Source organism: Carcharodon carcharias (genome assembly GCF_017639515.1).
Source record: "Carcharodon carcharias isolate sCarCar2 chromosome 27 unlocalized genomic scaffold, sCarCar2.pri SUPER_27_unloc_1, whole genome shotgun sequence".
NCBI lineage: Eukaryota > Metazoa > Chordata > Chondrichthyes > Lamniformes > Lamnidae > Carcharodon > Carcharodon carcharias.
Window position 1 is genome coordinate 1,886,405 of NW_024470624.1, and position 18,182 is coordinate 1,904,586.

Below are 18,182 nucleotides of genomic sequence, written 5' to 3' on the forward strand. Positions count from 1 at the left end.
TGGGCGTTGCACTGATAAAGAGACAGGAAGGTGCTGGAGGACTGACTGAGAAATGGGCCTCCAACCAATCAGGGCCCGGGATGGGGTGACCAGGGCTGATGGTGACCCGACCCCCAGGGTTCAGTGCCTCTGTGTCCAGGTTATAGAGCAGATGAAGAGAAACCATTTGGGTCCAGACCATTGTGCACAGCCTTTTACATTGGTTGTCTTTGATCCTCAAGTAATTTTCTGTTTCTTTTAACCATGTTCTGTTTCATTATTAAACTTTGATCAGTAAAAATATTTGATTTTTCTGGACTTTTCATGATTAGATTTCTGCACTTTAGGGAAAGTGGATGAGGGATTGGCAGGCTCTTTAACAGAAAGTGAGTCCCTCTAAGGTAATTGGCAAAGGAGCGAGAGCGGAAGATGAGATTTTATTTTTGACACAGCGATGTTAGAAAATGGGGTTCAGGGAGTCAATTAATCCTTTATCCCCTTTTCCCAAACTCTAAAATTGGTGACAGTGGATCAATAAAACATTTGGTCAATGAAGACCCAAACCACAATATCCCATCCTGTCACCTGTCAACCATCCTCACCCAGAGAGTAATCACAACACGAATAAAAACAGGCGAAGTGAAACAATCAAATTAAAAATAAATGCACAGCCAGTCATAGTTTTAATTCAGTGTTCACTTATTAACAAGAAAACCCAAAGTAGGGGGTCTCCCAGGATTCTTACAGTCCACAGCTTGAGGGGGAGGAGAACCCTCTCTCCGACCCCTCAATCAATTTCACCCATTATTTTCCAGTTCTGTTCTGGACCCACCTGGGGTAAGATCTACTTGATCTTTTCTACTGAAGGAGCGCTGTGAGTTCTTGGTTACTCAAGGTTACTCGGTTACATAAGGACATATGCTTTAAGCAACAGACCGGCCAGTCGAGCAGAAAGAAACCCTCTGACCCTCCCACTTCACCAACTGTCAGAATGAACATGGTTCAGTCCTGGGTGTGATTAACAGCAGAATCCAACCCTGTAATCACTTGTGAACTCGCTGGTGTCTCAGCAGGTGGCATGACTGAGTGAATCCTTTCCCACACTCAGAGCAGGTGAATGGCCTCTCCCCAGAGTGAAGTCGCTGGTGTGTCCGCAAGTTGGATGAATCATTGAATCCCTTCCCACACTCAGAGCAGGTGAATGGCCTCTCCGCAGTGTGAACTCGCTGGTGTCTCCGGAGGTTGGATGAATTAATGAATCCTGTTCCACACACGGAGCAGGTGAATGGCCTCTCCCCAGTGTGAACGAGCTGGTGAGTCAGCAGGTTTGGTAAGTGAGTGAATCCCTTCCCACATTCAGAACAGTTGAATGGCCTCTCCCCTGTGTGAACTCGCTGGTGTCTCTGCAGGATGGATGAATCACCGAATCCCTTCCCACATTCAGAGCAGGTGAATGGCCTCTCCCCAGTGTGAACTCGCCGGTGTCTCCACAGACTAGACGACGAACTAAACCTCTTTGCACAATGAGAACAACTGAATGGTCTCTCCTCAGTGTGAATGCGCTGGTGGAACATCAGTTCCCGAGTGCTTTTGAAGCCACTTCCACAATCAGAGCATTTAAAGGGTCTCTCACTGGTGTGAGTAACATGGTGTGTCAGCAGGCTGGATGACTGAGTGAATCGCTGCCCACATACGGTGCAGGTGAACGGCCTCTCCCCGGTGTGAATTCGCTCGTGTGTCAGCAGGGCGGATAAATCACTGAATCCCTTCCCACACACAGAGCAGATGAATGGCCTCTCCCCAGTATGACTGCGTCGATGAACCTCCAGCTTTGAAGGGAATCTGAATCCCTTCCCACAGTCCCCACATTTCCACGGTTTCTCCATGATGCAGGTGTTCTTGTATCTCTCCAGGCTCATTGATCAGTTGAAGCCTCATCCTCACACAGGACACATGTACAGTCTCTCATCACTGCGAATGCTTCAATGTTTTTTTCAACTGAGTAACTGGTTTAAGCTCTTTCCACAGTCAGTGCACTGGAATACTCTCACTCGTGCATGTATGTGTGTCTTCCCGCTGTTCTATTCACACTGATCATTAAAACATTTTGAAGTAGGCAGAACAAGGAAACATTTCTCCCTGATGATATTCGGGTCCCGATAAATGAAGCCACTCTGTCAGATTTTGACATGAAATTTGGTTTGAGACTTCAGTCTGCAAACCATCCCTTTCTCATATCCTGTAAAAGTAGTTTACAAATAGTGTTACTGTCAGTACAGGATAGAAATTCAGAACACACAAGTTTAGTTTCAGTGTATCATTCCTTCCTCTCTCATTCCCCCAGTGTCTATTCCGGACACACTCTCTCTCCTTTCTCACTCAGCGGTACAGAATATACACCCTTCCAATTCTCCAGAAGAAGCGATTCATGCTGTTTGACAGATCCATGGTCGTTCCTTCATGTCCTGGAGACAGACATGTAAATCTTGATGCAGAGTGTAAATATGGAGGGAGATGTGAGGACGAACTTTGTTTAGGAAGTGACTAGTCATGACCTGGAGCTCACTGCCTGGGCAGCTGGAGGTAGCAGAGGTGATCAATAATTTCAAATTGAAATTAGATGGGCACTTGAAGGAAATAAACTTGCAGGGGAACAGGGATATAGAGGGGGAATGGGACTGGCTGGATTGCTCTACAGAGAGTCGGCATGGACTGAAGTTCCCAAATGGACTCCTTCTATGTGGTAATGACTTCATGGCAGGAAATATATAACGTAGCTACAGTACTATATTACAAGATTACAAATAATATAAATGTACTTTATTACAGAACCATAAATATCTAATATGCACCATATAACATGAGGCATATCTCTGTCCTGTATTAATTTACTGTCCCCTTAAATGTCAGCCATTTCCTGAGGAAACCATCCCTTTAATTGGGAACATTAGGAAAGAGACCATCCTTTTAGCCAGAAAAATAAATGTGTGAAGCCGAGGGAGCAAAGGATGTCAATGTCTTTAAGAGAGAGAGAGAGAGAGACCTGGGCCAACATTTCCAGAGTCTGCACCCTCCCTGGATTCACTTCCTTTCCCTTCAGTTCCTGCAAGTCAACAATTTCGCCCCAGAATGAGAAAAGAAACGGAAAGGGGGAGAAAAGAAAGTGTTTTACTCACAGATGTTGGACACAAGGGTTTTAGTCTGTGTGAAGCTCAATCTTCATGCACACAAAGCCCGCGCTCTGATTGGCGGGAGGACCAGAATCCTTCCGGTCCTCCAACTCTTCCCATTGGTCAGCCCCTCAGCATGAGTGAAGGGGCGGGCTCTTCCCCACACATGCGCAGCTTTCCTTCTCCAGAGTTCGAGCGGTTGAAGGGTCATGAGGACTCGAAACGTCAAATCTTTTCTTCTCCGCCGATGCTGTCAGACCTGCTGAGTTTTTCCAGGTAATTCTGTTTTTGTTTTGGATTTCCAGCATCCGCAGTTTTTTGTTTTTATGGCTTCTCGCTCTGGCCGGAGCCGTCAGCCTGTTGCCTGAAAACCTTGGCATGAGGTGGTGGAGGGGGAGGGGGAACTGGAACAATGGGTGGGGGCGGGGCTTCCGCGCGCCTGGTCTGCAGATTGGAACCCGAGGACGTCACTGCGGAGCACAGTGATTCCTATTGGCTGATTCAGGCAGGGTTCCATTGTGGACATCACAATGCGGAAGTTGGACAATGAGCTTCAGACTAAAATGTCCTCCTCTGTCCAAAACAAAAACAGAATTACCTGGAAAAACTCAGCAGGTCTGGCAGCATCGGCGGAGAAGAAAAGAGTTGACGTTTCGAGTCCTCATGACCCTTCGACAGAACTTGAGTTCGAGTACAAGAAAGAGTTGAAATATAAGCTGGTTTAAGGTGTGTGTGGGGGGGCGGGGAGGGGGGCGGCGGGGGCGGAGAGAGCGAGAGAGAGAGAAGTGGAGGGGGTTGGTGTGGTTGTAGGGACAAACAAGCAGTGATAGAAGCAGATCATCAAAAGATATCAACAACAATAGAACACATAGGTGTTAAAGTTGGTGATATTTAAACGAATGTGCTAATTAAGAATGAATGGTAGGGCACTCAAGGTATAGCTCTAGTGGGGGTGGGGAGAGCATAAAAGATTTTAAAATATTTAAAAATAATGGAAATAGGTGGGAAAAGAAAAATCTATATAATTTATTGGGGAAAAAAAAGGAAAGGGGAAACAGAAAGGGGGTGGGGATGGGGGAGGGAGCGCAAGACCTAAAGTTGTTGAATTTAATATTCAGTCCGGAAGGCTGTAAAGTGCCTATTCGGAAGATGAGGTGTTGTTCCTCCAGTTTGCATTGGGCTTCACTGGAACAATGCAGCAAGCCAAGGACAGACATGTGGGCAAGAGAGCAGGGTGGAGTGTTAAAGTGGCAAGCAACAGGGAGGTTTGGGTCATTCTTGCGGACAGACCGCAGGTGTTCTGCAAAGCGGTCGCCCAGTTTACGTTTGGTCTCTCCAATGTAGAGGAGACCACATTGGGAGCAACGACTGCAGTAGACTAAGTTGGGGGAAATGCAAGTGAAATGCTGCTTCACTTGAAAGGAGTGTTTGGGCCCTTGGACGGTGAGGAGAGAGGAAGTGAAGGGGCAGGTGTTGCATCTTTTGCGTGGGCATGGGGTGGTGCCATAGGAGGGGGTTGAGGAGTAGGGGGTGATGGAGGAGTGCACCAGGGTGTCCCGGATGGAGCGATCCCTATGGAATGCCGATAGGGGGGGTGAAGGGAAGATGTGTTTGGTGGTGGCATCATGCTGGAGCTGGTGGAAATGGCGGAGGATGATCCTTTGAATGCAGAGGCTGGTGGGGTGATAAATGAGGACAAGGGGGTCCCTATCATGTTTCTGGGAGGGAGGAGAAGGCGTGAGGGCGGATGCGCGGGAGATGGGCCGGACACGGTTGAGGGCCCTGTCAACGACCGTGGGTGGAAAACCTCGGTTAAGGAAGAACGAGGACATGTCAGAGGAACTGTTTTTGAAGGTAGCATCATCGTTCCAGTGAAGCCCAACGCAAACTGGACGAACAACACCTCATCTTCCGAATAGGCACTTTACAGCATTCCGGACTGAATATTGAATTCAACAACTTTAGGTCTTGAGCTCCCTCCCCCATCACCACCCCCTTTCTGGTACCCCCTTCCTTTTTTTTTCCCAATAAATTATATAGATTTTTCTTTTCCCACCTATTTCCATTATTTTTAAATATTTTAAAATCTTTTATGCTCTCCCCACCCCCACTAGAGCTATACCTTGAGTGCCCTACCATCCATTCTTAATTAGCACATTCGTTTAGATAATATCACCAACTTTAACACCTATGTGTTCTTTTGTTCTATTGTTGTTGACATCTTTTGATGATCTGCTTCTATCACTGCTTGTTTGTCCCTACAACCACACCAACCCCCTCCACTTCTCTCTCTCTCTCTCTCCGCCCCCCCACCCCCCCCCACCCCCCCAACACCTTAAACCAGCTTATATTTCAACTCTCTTGTACTCGAACTCAAGTTCTGTCGAAGGGTCATGAGGACTCGAAACGTCAACTGTTTTCTTCTCCGCCAATGCTGCCAGACCTGCTGAGTTTTTCCAGGTAATTCTGTTTTTGTTTTGGATTTCCAGCATCCACAGTTTTTTTGTTTTTATCTCCTCTGTCCAACATCTATGAGGAAATCAATGTTTCCCCTTTGTATTTCTTTTCTCATTCTGGGGGGAAATTGGTGATTGCAGGAACTGAAGGGAAAGGAAGTGAATCCAGGAAGGGTGCAGACTCTGGAAAGGTTGGCCCAGGTCTCTCTCTCTTAAAGACATTGACATCCTTTGCTCCCTCAGATTGACACATTTATTCGTCTGGCTAAAAGGATGGTCTCTTTCCTCATGTTCACAATTAAAGGGGCGGTTTTCCTAGCAGATGGCTGACATTTAATGGGTCAGTAAATTAATATAGGACAGTGATATGTCTTGTGCCGTTACATGATGCATATATTATGTTTGTGTGGGACAGACAATGACAGTTTTTACAGAACGACAGAGGAAAGAATGCTCCACAGTAATCAGAAATGCCTGCTCTGAATTTCTAACCTGAATTGACAGTGATGCATTTTGTAAACTTCTTTTACAGGATATTAGAAGAGGAGAAATCTCAAACCAAATGTCATGTCAAGATCTGACAGAGTCAATCGATTCATCAGGACCTGAATATCATCGGTAATTGAATCTAGTAGGAGAAATGTTTGTCTGTTCTGTCTGCTTCAAAAGATTTGAAATGTCAGTATGACTGCAAAAGCACTGAGACACACACACCTGAGTGAGAGTGTTCCAGTGCACTGGCTGTGGAAAGAGCTTTACCCAGTGACACAACTTGAAAAATCATCGCACCTTTCACAGCAGGGAGAGACCATACACATGTTGTGTGTGTGGATGAGCCTTCAGCTTCAGCAGTTCAAGAAGGCAGCTCACCACCAAGCTCTGAAGGGCAATGAGAGATAGGCAATAAATGCTGGCCAAGGCAGCAACGCCCACATCCCATTAATGAATTTTTAAAAATTGTCAAACCTGGAGAGATACAAAGGGCACCCGCACCATGGCAAAACCATGGAAATGTGTGAACTGTGGGAAAGGATACAGATCCCCCTCTCAGCTGGAAATTCACCAACACAGTCACACCGGGGAGAGGCTATTCACCTGCTTAAGAGTGTGGGAAGGGATTCACTCATTCATCCTCCCTGCTGAGACACCAGATCATCCACACCGGGGAGAGGCCGTTCACCTGCTCTGAGTGTGGAAAGGCATTCAGTACTTCATTTGACCTGGTGACGCACCAACGAGTTCACACAGGGAAGAGGCCATTCACCTGATCTGAGTGTGGGAAGGATTCACTCAGTCATCTCACTTGCAGATACACCAGCAAGTTCACTCTGGGGGGGAGGCCAGTCAACTGCTCTGAGTGTGGGAAGGAATTCACTGGCTTGTCACACCTGCAGGTACACCAGCGAGTTGACACCGGGGACAAGCCCTTCACCTGCTCTGATTGTGGGAAGAGATTCACTCAGTTATGTAACCTGCAGACACACCAACGGGTCCACACGGGAGAAAGACCATTCGCCTGCTCTCAGTGTGGGAAGAGATTCATCAGTCATCCACCCTGCTGACACACCAGCGGGTTCACACTGGGGAGAGGCTGTTCACCTGCTTTGAGTGTGGAAATGCATTTGCTCATTCATCGCACCTGCTGAGACACCACCGAATTCACCTGCTCTGAGTGTGGGAAGGGATTCACTCGGTCAACCTACCTGCTGAGTCACCAGCGAGTTCACAAGTGATTGCGGGTGTTGCTCCTGTTAATCACATCCAGGACTGAACCATGTTCATTCCGACACTTGGTGAAGTGGGAGGATTGGAGGCTGTCTTTCTGTTGAACTGGACAGTCTCATGACTTTGCTTCCAGTGGGCTGATGCTCTTTGAGCCTGGGAGTGCACATTTCCACTGAAATGATCCACAAAAGCTGATAAAGTACATTTATTTTATCCTGGACAGTAAATAGTGTTTTTCTGACCACGACAGGTGGATCTAAAATAAATACATTTGTCTCTATTCCATTGAGTCTACAGCACAGGGCCAGGCCAGTTGGCTCAATTGGTCTCTGTCAGTATTTATGCTCCACATGAGCCTCCACCCACCCCTCTTCATCTCCCCCCATCAGCATATCCTTCTATTCCTTTCTCCCTCATGTATGTATCTAGCTTCGCTTTAAATGTATTCATGCTATTCACCTCACCACTCGCTGTGGTAGCGAGTTCCACATTCTCACCACTCGCTGGGTAATGTGGTTTCTCATGAAATCCCTATTGGATTATTTAACCCCTTCATCATCTTAAAGACTTCCATCAGATCACCCTTCAGTCTTCTCTTTTCTAGAGAAAAGCAGCCCCAGCCTTTCCTGAGGGTTAAGTGCTCTCAGTTCTGGTATTATTCTTGTGAATCTTTGTTGCCCATTCTCCAGTGCCTCTATTTCCTTTTTCTAAATGGAGATCACAAATGTTGACAGTACTCCCAGTGTAGTCTAACCATGGTTCGAAACAAGTTGAACATAACCTCCCTGCTTTTCAATTCTATCCCTCTAGAATGGAACCCTATATCTGGGCCCCACACTTTAGGAAAGATGTGAAGTTCTTAGAGAGGGTGCAGAGGAGATTTATGAGAATGGCACCAGTGATGAGGGACTTCAGTTAGTTGGTGAGACTGGAGCAGCTGAAATTGTTCTTGTTAGATCACAGATTCATTAGGGTAGAGGAGTCCATTCAGCCCATCGTGTTCACACCAGCTCACTGCAGAGCAAACCAGTCAGTCCCATGGCCTTGTTCTATCCCTGTCGCCCTGAAAATGTATTTTCCTCAACTGCCCATCCAATTTCCTTTTGAAACCATTCATTGTCTCTGCTTCCACCCACCTCACAGACAGCGAGTTCCAGGCATCACCACTCGCTGTGTAAAAACATTCCTCCTAATTTCCCCCCCATATCTTTTCATTTTTATTCTTTCATGGGGTGTGGGTGTCACTGGCTGGGCCAGCATTTATTGCCAACTCTAATTGCCCTTAAGAAGGTGGAGTTGAGCTGCTTCTTGAACCGCTGCAGTCCATGTGGTGTAGGTACACCCACAGTGCTGTTAGGGAGGAATTCCAGGATTTGACCCAGCGACAGTGAAGATATACCCACGGTGATGTAGATATATCTCCTGTACAAAACTTTAAATCTGTGTCCACCTCGTCCTTGTACCATCAGCAAATGGGAACAGCTTTTCTCTGTCCTCCTTATCTAAACCTGTCATAATCTTGTACACCTCTATCAAATCTCCCTTCAATCTCCTTTGCTCCAAGGAGAACAACCCCAGCTTCTCCAACCTATCCTTGTGGCTAAAATTCCTCATCACCGGAACCATTCTGGTAAATCTCCTCTCCATCCTCTCAGCGACCCTCACATCTTTTCTAAAGTGTGGTGACTAGAATTAGACTCAATACTCTAGTTGTGGGCTCACCAGAGTTTTATAAAGGTTAAGCAAAACTTCCCTGCTTTTGTTCTCAATCCCTCTATTTCTGAAGCACAAGTTCCCATGTTTTGCTAATTCCTCTCTCACTCTGTCCTGCCACCTTCAATGATCTCTGCACATGAACCCCCTGCTCACTCTTTAGAACTGTTCTATTTACATCTAAATTTCCTCTCCCTATCCCCTCTGCTAAATATCATCGCCTCAGTCTTCTCTGTATTAAATTCCATTTGCCACTTCAGAGAATGTTAAGGGGAGCTTTAAGTATTAAACTAAACATTCAGAGAAGAGGAGGCACTGCTTCCTTTAATATGACACCCACAGTTGAAGATGATCCCCTCCCTTTCAATGTATGCGAGGCTCATAGAGCACAGAAGGAGGCCATTCGGCCCATCATGCCGGCTGCTGCGAATATCTAAGTTCATAATTCATATGTTTTCAAAAATAACTTTTAGTTTGAGGATTGAAATGTAGCTCGATGGAAACTCTGGGTTGAGAAACTGTTGAACACAACTCTGATGGAAATCCAAATCAAAGAAGCCTGGGCTAATTACAGCTAAAATGTGACCTTTGTTTATTCAGTACGGTCAGTGTTGATAGTGAGAACACTTAAACAATGGATGATCCATTGTGGATTTTTCTTTTTATTTTCTCACTGAAGGCAGTTTCAGTCAGCAGCCTGCGGGCAGCTTGGTCAGTCAGCAGGAAGTGTGGGACCAGGAGCTGTGAACCAGCTGTGGGATCAGAAGCCAAGAGGGTCATTAGGAACCAGCGTGTTCCTCATGTTTAAATCCCTCAGCAAGAAGGTAGTGAAACTTCTGCTTGAACTGAGAAGTCCACAGCTTTGAGGCCTTAAAGGAAAGTTGCTGTGTTTCTTAGCCTAAAGCTGATGGAAGGACCCCCATAAAGTCTTGAAGCTTGGAGAATCGCTGGAATACTGAGGAGAATTAAAGTGAATTCTGGAGAGCTTTGACATCCCTTTGGGATGGTCCCAGGAATAGAAGTGAATGAACCTTCAAGATACCATTAAGTTCTCTTGTGGAGAAGTTAAAAAGTAGAACTGGGTTTAAAGCATAAATCTTTATAAACTATAGCATTAAGTTCGTAGTGCTGGTTTTTAATATTCTTTTGTTTTATATATACAGTAAATTTTGATTTTGTTTGTAATTGTGGTGTAATTCTTTCAGTTATCACTGGGTGTTCAAATTTCTCTTTAAACATTAACGGTCCTGACTGGGATTGTAACAATCGGCATAAACAATATTTCAAAACAAACCAAAGAGGACAAAATATGATTTTCCTTATTTTGCACAAAGCATTATTACATTTTAAGACATCCCTCTTCCAGGATCCCCAGTAATTTCTTAGTTCGAGCACTTCTTTTTATGAAACAATTCGATTATTGATGACTAAAAATGGAACGAATTGTAGTCCCTTCGAAAGCTGGAGGGCTATCGCCCAGCACAGAGGCTAATTTGGGATTTCTCCTGTAGACCAATCGAAAGGGACTTTTCCCTCCAACCATCTGAAGTGAATTCTTTCCACCAATCGTCCATGTCAGTGCAGTCATCAACTTGCTGTTTGGCTGATCAGCTAAGATTTCCTGCAGCATTTCATCGATCACAGCATGATTCCTTTCACAGAGTCCATTGCTGAAAGGACTTTCAGCTGTGGTGTTCATGACCATAATGTTCACGTTTTCACACACGTCTCTAAACTCGTCATTAGCAAATTTCCCCTCCATTATCAGTCAGAAACTTAGCTGGTGCCCCAGGTCCAGTCCCTATCCATTTCCTCATGACTTGGTCTGTAATCTCCCTTTTGTCCTTGCCATGTATTATTGGAGAAAGACTAAATCGGTTACTATGTCTATAAAGTGTAGAATGAAAATATTTCTGTCTTTGTCCCATCTCCTTAGAACAATTGGAAACTATCTGGTTAAAGTCACGTGCCAAGGGAAGGTTTACAATAGGATGTGACAGCATCCTCCCATACTTTTTACACATTTCACACTTTGCTCTAATCTCCTCTATGAGCCTCGTATACTCTTCACCAACCACCCCTGCATCTTTTAGCAGGATTTGTTATCTTTGACAGGAAGGGTGAGCAAATTGTCTGTTCAGTTTTAAAATAATTTGTTTTTTTTCTCTCTGATTCTTATCATTGATGCCATTAATCCTTCTCAAACACTCTGATTAGAAACATCAGGTATTGTTAAGGGGAGACGATAATGTCCTGACTGAGTCAACTGCAGATCCACTGACTTTCCATGTCCAGTTGCATTTGTGCCTTTTTTGTGGAAGGTTTACTCAACAGTAAGGGTACCTCACTAGAGAGTACACCAGTCCTGATAAAGTGGCTGACTCCAGCTATTTTGCAAAAATCCCCACTCTTTTTAGTGACGTCAATGTGGTCACATCACCAAACAAAGACAAGGCGAACTTTCATACTCCTTGTGTCAATCCTCATTACGAGGTGAACCTGGATAAAATTTTCACCAACTGATCCACATGCTGACGAGAAGCAGCCACTATCTAACACAGCACAGTTGAATGAGTCTGTGAATAACATACTCATCACTGGACCAAAGCTCCTTGTGACTAGTACAATTCCTTCAGTGTGATCATCATCATCATCTTCAGCCTCAGAATTCTCTGTATCATGTGTCACTTCAAAGACCCTGATTTTCCACTTTGGGCAGTTCATCACATAATGATATTTTGAGTCAGACCTGAAACACCTGTTAATTGTTCCTTGGTCATTCCTGGAGTTCATTCACCTATAAGTGCTGTTCCAATCCTGTCTCTTGTTGTGATATCCAGATCTGCTAAAGATGTTTTCACCCTCATTCGAAACCTGTCAAATTCCATCTGTGCTTCATAGGCATCCAATAGATCATCTTTCTTGTAAATCTCATCAATGAACCTGAATAGAAGATCCAAACCTTCTTCAGTGATGGGTATCCAGCTGACTAAATACTTCGCTTCTCACTTTACTTTTGTTGGGAAGTGACAATGCCAAGACCAGACCTTGTTTCCTCCTTGGTAGGGACATAACCCGTATCTACATCTCCACTTCATTCTTCCACTGGTCATGTGGCTCAGACTCTGAGAACATCGGCGGGTAATCAGACCCTGACAATTTCCATAACATAAAAGCAAATTACTGCAGATGCTGGAAACCTGACACAAAAACAGAAAGGGTTGGAAAAACTCAGCAGGTCTAGCAGCATCTGTGGAGAGAGAAACAGAGTTAACATTTTGAGTCCGTATGACCCTTCTTTAGAGCAATTCCCTGACAATTTCCACTTGTTTTCAGCCATTTCTCACAAAAGCTACTCGGATTGTAAGCTTCTGTCTGAAATTTTATTTCCCTTTAGTTTCCAACCTCCACCATTAGACAAGTATTCTCTGTTACCATGTTATAATCCTGACAGCCTGATTGTGAAGGAAGAAACTGGAGCCAGTCTTTGCTTTGTATAGATTTATTCACAGTGTGAAACATTACAGGTATATACCTCCTGAATACACCCAATTATGTGTCAGTAGTGTCTCTTTATATGTGCTCAAGTAACCATCCAATAAATGTCCTGCACCTGTATATATTTTATCTCAATTGACACAATTAACTCCCACAGTCCGAGCAGGCTGGTTAACCGAGTGAATCCCTTCTTACGCTCAGAGCAGGCAAAGGGCCTTGCCCCGCTGTGACCCTGTTGATGTGTCAGCAGGTAGGCTGAAAGAGCGAATCTCTTCCCACACATGGAGCAAATGAAGGGCCTCTCTCCAGTGTGAACTTGCCGGTGTGTCTGCAGATGGGACAACCGAGTGAATCCTTCCCACATCGAGAGCGGGTGAATGGTCTTTTCCAGTATGAACCTGTTGATGTGTCAGCAGGTGGGATAACTGAGCGAATCCCTTCCCACACACAGTGCAGGTGAATGGCCTCTCCTTGGTGTGAACTACCTGGTGTGCCACTAGGTGCGCAGACTGAGTGAATCCCTTCCCACACTCAGAGCAGGTGAACGGTCTCTCCCCAGTGTGAACTACCTGGTGTGCCACTAGGTGAGCAGATTGAGTGAATCCTTTCCCACACTCAGAGCAGGTGAACGGCCTCTCCTTGGTGTGAACTACCTGGTGTGCCATTAGGTGTGCAGACTGGGTGAATCCTTTCCCACACTCAGTGCAGGTGAATGGCCTCTCCCCGGTGTGAACTACCTGGTGTGCCACTAGGTGGGATGACTGAGTGAATCCTTTCCCACACACAGAGCAGGTGAATGGCCTCTCCCCGGTGTGAACTACCTGGTGTGCCACTAGGTGGGATGACTGTGTGAATCCCTTCCCACAAACAGAGCAGGTGAATGGCTTCTCCCTGGTGTGAGTTACCTGGTGTGTCACTAAGTGTGTAGACTGAGTGAATCCCTTCCCACACACAGAACAAGAGAATGGCCTCTCTTTGGTGTGAACTACTTGGTGTGCCATTAGGTGCGCAGACTGAGTGAATCCCTTCCCACACACAGAACAAGAGAACGGCCTCTCCTTGGTGTGAGCAACCTGGTGTGCCACAAGGTGCGCAGACTGAGTGAATCCCTTCCCACACTCGGAGCAGGTGAAAGGCTTCTCCCTGGTGTGAACTACCTGGTGTGCCACTAGGTGGGATGAATGAGTGAATCCCTTCCCACACTCGGAGCAGGTGAAAGGCTTCTCCCTGGTATGAACTACCTGGTGTGCAACTAGGTGGGATGACTGAGTGAATCCCTTCCCACACTCGGAGCAGGTGAATGGCTTCTCCCCGGTGTGAACTACCTGGTGTGCCATGAGGTGGGATGACTGAATGAATCCCTTCCCACACTCAGAGCAGGTGAATGGCTTCTCACTGTTGTGAACTACCTGGTGTGCCACTAGGTGTGCAGACTGAGTGAATCCCTTCCCACAAACAGAACAGGTGAATGGCCTCTCCTCAGTGTGAACTACCTGGTGTGCCACTAGGTGCGCAGACTGAGTGAATCCTTTCCCACACTCAGAGCAGGAGAATGGCCTCTCCTCAGCGTGAACTACCTGGTGTGCCACTAGGTGCGCAGACTGAGTGAATCCTTTCCCACACTCAGTGCAGGTGAACGACCTCTCCCTGGTGTGAACTGCCTGGTGTGCCACGAGGTGGGATGACTGAGTGAATCCCTTCCCACACTCAGAGCAGGAGAACGGCTTCTCCCTGGTATGAGCAAGTTGGTGAGTCACTAGGTGGGATGACTGAGTGAATCCCTTCCCACACTCAGAGCAGGAGAACGGCTTCTCCCTGGTATGAGCAAGTTGGTGAGTCACTAGGTGGGATGACTGAGTGAATCCCTTCCCACACTCAGAGCAGGAGAACGGCTTCTCCCTGGTATGAGCAAGTTGGTGAGTCACTAGGTGGGATGACTGAGTGAATCCCTTCCCACAAACAGAGCATGTGAACAATCTCTCCCCAGTGTGAACTACCTGGTGTACCTGTAGGTGGGATGACTGAGTGAATTCTTTCCCACACTCAGAGCAGGTGAATGGCTTCTCCCTGGTGTGAACGATCTGGTGTGCCACTAGGTGGGATGAATGAGTGAATCCTTTCCCACACACAGAGCAGGTGAGCAGCCTCTCCCTGGTGTGAGCTACCTGATGTGCCAGTAAGTGTAGTGGCTTACTGAATCCCTTCCCACACACAGAGCAGGTGAGAGGCCTCTCCCTAGTGTGAGCTATCTGGTGTGCCACTAGGTGGGATGACTGAGTGAATCCTTTCCCACACACAGAGCAGGTAAGCGGCCTCTCCCTGGTGTGAGCGACCTGGTGTGCCACTAGGTGTGAGGAATGAGTGAATCCCTTCCCACACACAGGGCAGGTGAATGGCCTCTCCCCTGTGTGAATGTGTCGATGAGTTTCCAGCACAGATGTGGTTTGGAATCCCTTCCCACCATCCCCACATTTCCACAGTTTCTCCATGGTGCACGTGCCCTTGTGTATCTCCACGTCTGTTGATCAATTGGTGCCTTGTCCAGACACAGAACACATGTATGGTGCCTCACCTTTGTGAACGGTGTGATGTTTTTTCAGTCCGAGTAACTGCTTAAAGCTCTTTCCACAGTCAGTGCACTGGAACACTCTCACTTGGGTGTGTGTGTCTCGGTGCTTTTCCAATCACACTGATGCTTGAAACATTTTGAAGCAGACAGAACAGACAATCATCTCTCCTTCTAGTTTGAAAGGCCGATGATATTCAGGTCCTGATGAATCGAGTGACTGGCAGATGCTAACGTGAAGTTTGGTTTGAGAATTTCTAGCACAGACGGGTTCCGGAATCCCTTCCCACAGTCCCCACATTTCCATGGTTTCTCCATAGTGTAGGTGTCCTTATGTCTCTTTGTGTTTGACGATCAGTTGAAGCCTCATACATGCACAGAACACATGTACAGTCTCTCCCCGCTGTGAATGGTGTGATTTTTTTTCAGGCTGTGTAACTGGTTAAAACTCTTTCCACAGTCAGTGCACTGGAAACTCTCACTCTCTCACTCGGGTGTGTGTGTCTCAGTGCTTTTCCAATCACACCAATGTTTAGAATCTTTCCTGACAGACAGAACAGACAAACGTTTTTCCACATTCAAAGGTCAATTATGTTCAGGTCCTGATGAATTGAATGACACTGTGACAGCTTGATATGATTTTTGGTTTGAGATTTCTGTCTGCAAATCCTCGCCCTCTAATATCCTGCAAAAGGAGTTTACTGTCAGTACAGGATAGAAATTCAGAATCGACAATTCTAATTTCTATGAAACATTCTTTCCTCTCCTGTTCCCCAAAACCTGTAAATTTCTATCCCACACACTCTCCCTCCAATCTCACTCTGCTGTACCTAATATGCAACCTCCCAAATCTCCAGAAGGTGCAAATTCATCCCGATTGACAGATCCATGTTCAGCACTGTCAGTCCAGCAAACAGAGCTGTGAGCCAGATGCATGAACACATTAGAGAAGTACAAATGTTGTGATATAATATAATATGCATTGCATAATTAGAGGTTTGGGGGGGATGCAAGAAACAACAGTATTTAGGAGTGCGTGATCATGACCTGAAATTCAGTGCCTCTGTGGATGGTGGAACTGGAGATGATCATTGATTTCAGAATGAAATTTGATGGACACTTGATAGAAATACACTCGCAGGGGAACGGGGATATCGAAGGGGAATGAGACTGACTGGATTCTTCCACAGACAGTCAGCATGGACTTGAGTTACTCAATTAACTCCTTCTGTGCCGTAATGACCCTATGACTGGAAATATACACACAGCTACAGTCCTATACTACAAGACTGGAAAGGATAATAAATGAATTTAATTACAGGACTACAAATAATATATCTAAACTGTTCCCTATCACAACATTAGACATACCTCTGTCCTATATTAATTTACTGGCCCTTAAATGTCAGCCATCTCCTGGGGAAACCACCCCTTTAATTGTGAACATTAGGAAAGAGACCATCCTTTTAGCCAGACAAATAAATGTGTCAAGCTGAGGGAGCAAAGGATGTCAATGTCTTTAAGAGAGAGAGAGAGGCCTGGGCCAACCTTTCCAGAGTCCGCACCCTCCCTGGATTCACTTCCTTTCCCTTCAGTTCCTGCAAGTCAACAATTTGCCCCCAGAATGAGAAAAGAAATGGAAAGGGGGAGAAAAGAAAGTGTTTTACTTACAGATGTTGGACACAGGAGGAAGTTTTAGTCTGTGTGAAGCTCAATCTTCATGCACACAAAGCGCGCACTCTGATTGGCTGGAGGACAAGAGTCCTTCCGGTCTTCCAACTCTTCCCATTGGTCAGCTCCTCAGCAAGAAGGGAAGGGGCGGGCTCTCCCCCACACATGCGCAGCTTCTCCTCTCCCGAGTTCTTCGAGCGGCTTCTCGCTCTGGCCGGAGCCGTCAGCCGATTGCCTGGAAACCTCGGCTCGAGGAGGGGGAGGGGGAACAATGGGCGGGGCTCCCGTGTCCGCGCGCCTGGCCTGCAGACTGGACCCGAGGACGTCACCGCGGAGCAGAGTGATTCCTATTGGCTGATTCAGTCAAGGTCCCATTGTGGACGTCACAATGCGGAAGTTGGACAATGAGCTTCAGACTAAAACTTCCTCCTGTGTCCAACATCTGTGAGTAAAACAATTTTTTTTCTCTCCCTTTCCATTTCTTTTCTCATTCTGGGGGCAAATTGTTGACTTGCAGGAACTGAGGGGAAAGGAAGTGAATCCAGGGAGGGTGCAGACTCTGGAAAGGTTGGCCCAGGTCTCTCTCTCTCTCTTAAAGACATTGACATCCTTTGCTCCCTCAGCTTGGCATATTTATTTTTCTTGCTAAAATGATGGCCTCTTTGCTAATGTTCAGAGTCCAGTGTTGTTTAATGGTTCATATTAAATGTATTATTTCTGGTTCTCTAATAAAATACATTTATTATTTTTTGTAGTCCTGTAATATATTACTGTAGCTAGGTTATTTATTTCCAGCCATAGATTCATTACTAATACAGGAGTCCATTCAGCAACTCAAGTCCCTGTCGACTCTCTGTAGAGCAATCCAGTCAGTCCTATTCACTTTCTATATCCCCGTTCCCTTGCATGCTTATTTCCTTCAAGTTATCACTCAATTTATTTTTGAAATCGTTGATCATCTCTGCCTCTGAGTTCCCGGTCTCGCAGCCTGCAGATAGATTTTCAAGACTTTGTGTCCTGCACTGGAACCACTGAGCATGGATCAATCAAACAGCATAAATTGACATCTTCAGGACTATTGGGAGGGTGTATATTAGGTAAAGCAGAGTAGGAATGGAGGAAGAGTTTGTGGGACAGGGTTACAGCTTTTGGGTGAGAGAGGAAAGAATGTTCCATAGAAACGAGAATTGTCTTTTCTGAATTTCTATAATTGACTGACAGTGATGACTTTTGTAAACTCCTTTTACAGAATATTAGAAGTGGAGGATTTGCAGACAGAAATCTCAAATCAAACGTCACATCAAGATCTGACAGAGTTATTCGATTCATCAGGAGCTGAATATCAATGGCCTTTGAATCTAGAAGGAGAAATGTTTGTCTGTTCTGTCTGCTTCAGACGGTTTT

At 45.9% G+C, this 18,182-nt stretch overlaps 3 protein-coding genes across 3 annotated transcripts in view; 1 reads left to right on the forward strand and 2 right to left on the reverse strand.

The window, feature by feature from the left end:
* LOC121273703 (zinc finger protein 229-like) overlaps nucleotides 1–18,182 on the forward strand; it is a 1,112,939-nt gene that overhangs the window by 600,274 nt on the left and 494,483 nt on the right. The window lies entirely within an intron of this gene.
* LOC121273701 (gastrula zinc finger protein XlCGF7.1-like) lies at nucleotides 499–3,421 on the reverse strand. Its single transcript, XM_041180861.1, has 2 exons — nucleotides 3,156–3,421; nucleotides 499–2,218 (listed from the first exon to the last, which is right to left on the reverse strand). The coding sequence occupies exon 2, from the start codon at nucleotides 1,896–1,898 to the stop codon at nucleotides 1,023–1,025; it is 876 nt and encodes a 291-aa protein (XP_041036795.1). The 5' UTR covers nucleotides 1,899–2,218; nucleotides 3,156–3,421; the 3' UTR covers nucleotides 499–1,022.
* Nucleotides 10,340–17,079, reverse strand: LOC121273683 (oocyte zinc finger protein XlCOF6-like). The gene is made up of 2 exons (XM_041180835.1): nucleotides 16,779–17,079; nucleotides 10,340–15,792 (listed from the first exon to the last, which is right to left on the reverse strand). Exon 2 carries the CDS (start codon nucleotides 15,028–15,030, stop codon nucleotides 12,739–12,741), a length of 2,292 nt encoding a protein of 763 aa, XP_041036769.1. The 5' UTR covers nucleotides 15,031–15,792; nucleotides 16,779–17,079; the 3' UTR covers nucleotides 10,340–12,738.

What these genes read in the sequence shown, in the direction of transcription:
- LOC121273683 (XM_041180835.1), bottom strand. Translation starts at nt 15,030, where the DNA reads ATGGAGAAACTGTGGAAATGTGGGGATGGTGGGAAGGGATTCCAAACC.
- LOC121273701 (XM_041180861.1), bottom strand. Translation starts at nt 1,898, where the DNA reads ATGAGCCTGGAGAGATACAAGAACACCTGCATCATGGAGAAACCGTGG.